Consider the following 6,000-nt stretch of genomic DNA (forward strand, 5'->3'; position numbering starts at 1 on the left):
CTCTCCCTCCCACAGCACACTCACCCACACGGTAGCCTCCTACCTTATAGACGTTGATGGAGGGGAACATACTCTGGAAGATAGTGGCCATCAGCTTAATGTGCATCCCATCTCCTCCAAAGTTACTCAGCACCAACAACGCATGATGGAGGAACTGCTGCTCATGCATCCGGTGTCTCTTCAGGGAGGAGACTACATCCTTTACCAGGGAATACTAGGAAAGACAGGAAACACAGGGCTAACCCAGGGAATGCTGGGAAAGACAGGGCAAACCCAGGGAATGCTGGGAAAGACAGGGCAAACCCAGGGAATGCTGGGAAAGACAGAGCTAACCCAGGGAATGCTGGGAAAGACAGGGCTAACCCAGGGAATACTAGGAAAGACAGGGCTAACCCAGGGAATGCTGGGAAAGACAGGGCAAACCCAGGGAATGCTGGGAAAGACAGAGCTAACCTAGGGAATGCTGGGAAAGACAGGGCTAACCCAGGGAATGCTGGGAAAGACAGGGCTAACCCAGGGAATACTAGGAAAGACAGGGCAAACCCAGGGAATACTGGGAAAGACAGGGCAAACCCAGGGAATGCTGGGAAAGACAGGGCTAACCCAGGGAGTATTGGGAAAGACAGGGCTAACCCAGGGAATACTGGGAAACACAGGGTAATCTCAGGGAAAAGTGGCTCAGAACATTTCAAATGCGTTCGTCTGAGCCAACTTAATCTTTCACCCACAAGTCAAGGGCATTAGACCAGAAAAGGGCCCATGGGATTTGATGGTCAGACATTCAGTGATCACTGAGGAATAGGATTGGTGGGCCAGATGGTTAAATCTTTTTACATTTGAGAATAATAAATGGGGGAGAATGAGGGCAATGCTGCCCTGGGGTGGGAGAGGGTGATAGTGACAGGGGTTCACCCACACCAGGGGTGGAGGACAGGGCTGTTCAGATATTGGGGCGGGGGCGGGGGCGGGGGCGGGGGCGGGGGCCTGCAGAAATGAGCATGAAGGGTCCTGGGCTGAGGGGAGAGAAACACTGGACAGTAGAGACTACCTACTGTGAGCTGTTTGTAATCGTGTTAAAGGAGCTTTAGTTTTCACCCATCAGCTGCCAGTCAGTGGAACAGGGACTGTAATTCACCAGCTCATTAGAAAGACAGCGCCTCTGACAGTGTCGCTCTGCCTCAGCCCAGCACTGCTGTAATTAGACCCTGGACACCCCCCGCATGATCAGGACTCAAACTAAAAACCATGTCTCCGGAGACTGATGTCGAGAACTCCTCCTCCCACAGAGACTGAAAACAGATGGGAGCACTCCAGCAGGTCAGTGAGGTTAGCAAGCTGAGCTAAATACTCTTTACTCAAGATCAATAATACTGACAAAACCCACCATAGACACACTGAATAAATACCACGGTTAATCCCATTCAACTTCAACCCCAGTGATCCCTGATCCAGTGGTGATGGAGATCTCAGTAATCACAGGGGATCAATCTCCAGATATCTGTCTGTAACAATCTGGTTACATTTCCAAAGTGGACCTCTCTCAATTTGACACGGTAATACCAACACTGAGCAATTTAACCGTCGGTTTAATAACTTATATAGAAAATAGAAATGAACTATTTAGCTGCTAGTTGCTGAAGACATGATATTCAGATGGTTAGATCAAAGCTGTCCCTGGGCCACTCTCCTTACAATGAAGATGCGATCAGAAACCCAGGAACACTTACCTGGTGAACCTTGAACGTGAGCGTGGGGCCTCTTGGCAAACGGGCAACTTTCTGAAGGACGATGGAAGAAAAGGCAAGTCAGCAATCTGAAGATAATCCCACACGTTTACTGTCAAAAGCACCCTCCCCAGAGCAACATCAATGGCACCTCCACACCAAGAGGGGGCAGCAGGTGATTGTTAAATTGACATCGTAACTGGATGTCAAACCAGCAACGCCTCCTCGACCCCCAGCACTGTACAACAATGTGACCGTTTCTCTACGTCAGTATCACTTGGTAAAACAATGATTCAGTGTGCATTTCACAACCACTTCTCAAAGCTATATCTTAGCAGCAATTCTCCACTGACTGTTTGGGATGGGATGGAATTCATAGCAATACAGAATAGAGTCAATCCACTGGCTGGTCACTGAACTGGGCTGGTGGGGGGGGTCTCGGAGCTCACTAGGTGCAGTAGGAACACATTCAGTGCCTGGCACTGGATTGTACCTTCACAGCTTTTGGTTAATCAGCAACGGCGCCTTTTGATATTCCAGCATCTCAGTTTGGAATTCCAAAGTCAAATCTCGATTTATATCTTTATTAAAATGTCTTCACTAACCTCTGCATTACTGATTGGGTTAACAGGAAACTATTAGCAGCTTCAGAGATATCTTACTTCAGACTAGTTTTGCCTCTCACTGATTCTCAATATTATAAGAATTCTTAAAGTTTTAACATTTATTCTTGAAACGTTCTTTTCCAGTAATCTAGTGGCCGGTTACAGAATGTATCAGTACTATCCCTGTGGTACAGTGTCTGTCAGTGAACAAACCGATCAGGAAATGGCTGAGAGTCCGGGAGGTGATGTAATCAAGGTCTTTGAAACACTGACAGGTTTTGATCAAGTTAATAGAGAGAGAACATTTCCTCCTGAGTGGAATTAGAAGCAAGCAATCCAATCAGGAATTCACGAGAAATGTCCCCATCCACCGAATGGGAGGGACTACAAACCTCACTCCCACAGGAAGGGACTGGAGTGAAGTTTCAGGATATATTTAAGGGGAGATTAAGCATTTGAGGGAGAGGATGGCAAAGGGTTAAGATGAGAAGAGATGGGGGGGAGGGGGGAAGTTGAGCAGAGCAGAAACACCAGCATGAACTGGTTGGGCTGAATAGCCTGTTTGTAGGCTGTACATCCTGCATTGTATCAGGAAAGTGACAGGAAGTTACTTCAAGTGAATTCAATAAAACGAAGAAGCTGTTGCTGACATCAGGAGAAACCACAGCGAACAGACTGAATACCTCCAGAGGTACCGAAACAAGCAATCAGTGCTGGACAAGGAGCGACAACACACTTTACCTGCGCTGGCTACACGCAAATCATTGAAAATAGAATGAATCAGGAGCTAACAATATCATCAGTGACAAACAGATTCATTACTCAAGTGGCAAAAGCACCTCCAGGTACACGACAACACACTTTACCTGTGCTGGCTACACGCAAATCATTGAAAATAGAATGAATCAGGAGCTAACAATATCATCAGGACAAACAGATTCATTACTCAAGTGGCAAAAGCACCTCCAGGTACACTGGCAAGAACAGTTTCATTGATAAAAACATCCCTAAACTAACAATAAATAATAAAGAGGAAAATCATTTCTTCCTTGGGGGAAGAATGTCCATGTACTTACAAAGTTCACACTTGTCGATGATTTGGTAAAAACTAAAAAATGTGTGACGCCGAGCGGCCCAGCCACAGAGACAAAATCCTTCAGCAAGTTCTTCTTCTGTACCTGAGAACACAGTCACACCCACCAGCTCATCAATACAGCACAGCCACTTCACTGTATCAGTGACATCAGCCCCTTTTAGCAGCCAATAGCCCTCATGTCTGATTTACTCACCTCATTAACACAAACTGCTTCGAGCCCTGCCCAGCAACCACAGACAGACAGAGTTTATTTTAGATAAATATGAGGTGCCACAATTTGCTAAGGCAAATCAGGGCAGGACTTGCACACTTAAGAGTACAACACTTAAGAGTACAGGGGAAAGTTGCTGAACAAAGAGACCTAGGGGTGCAGGTTCATCGTTCCTTTAAGATGGTGAAAGTGGTGTGTGGTACGCTCGCGTTATTGGTCAGAGCATTGAGTGTCGGAGTTGGGAGGTCATGTAATGGCTGTACAGGACACTGGTTAGGCCACTTTTGGAATACTGCGTAAAATTCTGGATCCTGCTATAGGAAGGATGATGTTGAACTTGAAAGGGTGAGGGAAAAAATTTAAAAGGGACTTGAGGGACAACTTTTTCACGCAGAGAGTGGTCTGCGTATGGAATGAGCTACCAACGGAAGTGGAGGAGGCTGGTACAATTACAATATTTAAGAGGCATCTGGATGGGTAAATGACTCGGAACAGTTCAGAGGGATATGGGCCAAATGCTGGCAAATGGGACTAGATTAATTTAGGATATCTGGTAGGCATGGACGAGTTAAACCGAAGGGTCTGTTTCTATATCAGTGAGCTGTGAACACATGCTAGCCCAAGGAAGTCACTGTTCCTGTGCGGATTTCTCCAGGAATTGTTTGAGCAGACAATAGAACTTCCACTCACCCACAATCAGAGCTCAATTATACCCCAGATGGACTTCAGCACCATCTGAAGGGCAGTTAGGGACAGACACTGGCTGATGGTGCAGCCGGGAATGAATCATATGTTCAACACTTTATTGGACAAAGATACAATGGAATATGGAATTAAGTAAATGGAGTTGATGGACAGATCAGCCACAATCCCCTGAATGTTGGGCTGAATGCCCCCTCCTGTGACACCCTACCACCAATACTAACATATTCCCCATAATGGAAACACCTTTCTCCTATTTCCCCATCATTTCTGATCAAGTTAGGACATCAATCATCTTCTCACAAAGCCTGTGACAGCCCGTTACGGGACATCTCCTCAGGCAAAGGCACTCATAATCGCATTAACCTGCTCCCCTCAGCTGCTGAGAACTTTGTGCATTCCAGATTTCTGGTCTTCACCCTTTTTCTTTGAAACCAAACGTATTAAAACAGTGACACACATTCTTTCCTCTAACTGGAAACGGAAGCAGAGACTTGTTTATTTTTCCATGTCAAACTGCCCATTCCTGATTTCCCCGAACAGTGCAGCTTGTCAGAGCACAGTGAACAGTTATCCACATTGCTGAGGTTCTGCTACCACAATAAGGTCAGACCAATTAGGGACAGGACTCTTCCTTCCTTAAGGGATAGTAGTGGCCTACAGTTTCTTTTAGAGATAATCATCATGATAACGGAGACTAGCTTTAAAATCCACCAGCTGCTGTAAAGCCACATGATTATCCTGGGCCTTGTTGTGCCAAGTCCAGTGACATTACCACTACCACACCATCTCCCATGAGGACAGTAGGAAATGCACTCAAATTACCTCTAAAGGAACATGGTCAGTGAACACATGCTGGAAAAGCACAGCAGGTCAGGCAGCATCCGAGGAGCAGGAGAATCGACGTTTCTGCCATTTTCCTGTTGAAGGGCTTATGCCCAAAATGACGACTTTCCTGCTCCTTGGATGCTGCCTGACTGGCTGTGCTTTTCCAGCAGCACACTCTCCAACTCTGATCTCTAGCATCTGCAGTCCTCACTTTCTCCTCTAAAGGTACATAGCATTGACAGAGACCGTCCATTCAGCCCACATGGCCTATGCTTTTACGTCCCACCCACCTCACTGTATTAACATAACCTTCCACTCCTATCTCTCTCTAAATAGAAAGGAGAAATGATCATTCCCTGGGCAAAGCAAGGATTCCCTGCCAAGGAAGCTCAGTGGATGGTCTTGTGTGTTGTGGCTGTTGACAATCCCAGAGTAAGGAGAGTTCCTCGACCTTACCCAGGAGCCTCACCTTCAGGTTCCGGGCTGTGTAAGGCTCCATGATCCGTCTGAGGTCAGTGATCAGCTGGTGAACATTCAGACCCACTTGTCCTCGGCTGAAGACGAATGTGTGAGGGACAGTGGCGAATTCCTCCTGAGAGCGCTGTATCGCAATCTCACGTGTTCTCTTCTGAGCCTTGGACTGAAACAAGATTTAAACAAATTAGTGGCAACAGAGAGAGAGAGGTTGTATAGAGAGGGGAGGGGACAGAAGGGAGGATTGGGGATGGGGAGGGGGATGGGGGTTATACTGCCCGGTGTGGGATGGGTGGTATATTGCCCGGTGTTGGATGGGGGTTATACTGCCCGGTGTGGGATGGGAGTTATACTGTCCAG

The 6,000-nt window shown here is 46.9% G+C and overlaps 1 protein-coding gene across 1 annotated transcript in view; it reads right to left on the reverse strand.

Moving 5' to 3' along the window:
• The window catches only part of LOC122552387 (suppressor of SWI4 1 homolog), a 33,715-nt gene extending 27,909 nt beyond the window's left edge, over nt 1-5,806 (reverse strand). Inside the window, exons 1-4 of the mRNA XM_043695136.1 lie at nt 5,636-5,806; nt 3,406-3,507; nt 1,728-1,778; nt 44-214 (exon numbers count right to left, since the gene is read on the reverse strand). Of these exons, the coding sequence (XP_043551071.1) occupies nt 44-214; nt 1,728-1,778; nt 3,406-3,507; nt 5,636-5,665 (354 nt within the window). The 5' untranslated portion in view covers nt 5,666-5,806. The remainder of the gene's footprint in view (nt 1-43; nt 215-1,727; nt 1,779-3,405; nt 3,508-5,635) is intronic.
• Between the last annotated feature and the right edge of the window lie 194 nt (nt 5,807-6,000).

The sequence above is a fragment of the Chiloscyllium plagiosum genome, chromosome 8, assembly GCF_004010195.1.
Source record: "Chiloscyllium plagiosum isolate BGI_BamShark_2017 chromosome 8, ASM401019v2, whole genome shotgun sequence".
Taxonomy (NCBI): domain Eukaryota; kingdom Metazoa; phylum Chordata; class Chondrichthyes; order Orectolobiformes; family Hemiscylliidae; genus Chiloscyllium; species Chiloscyllium plagiosum.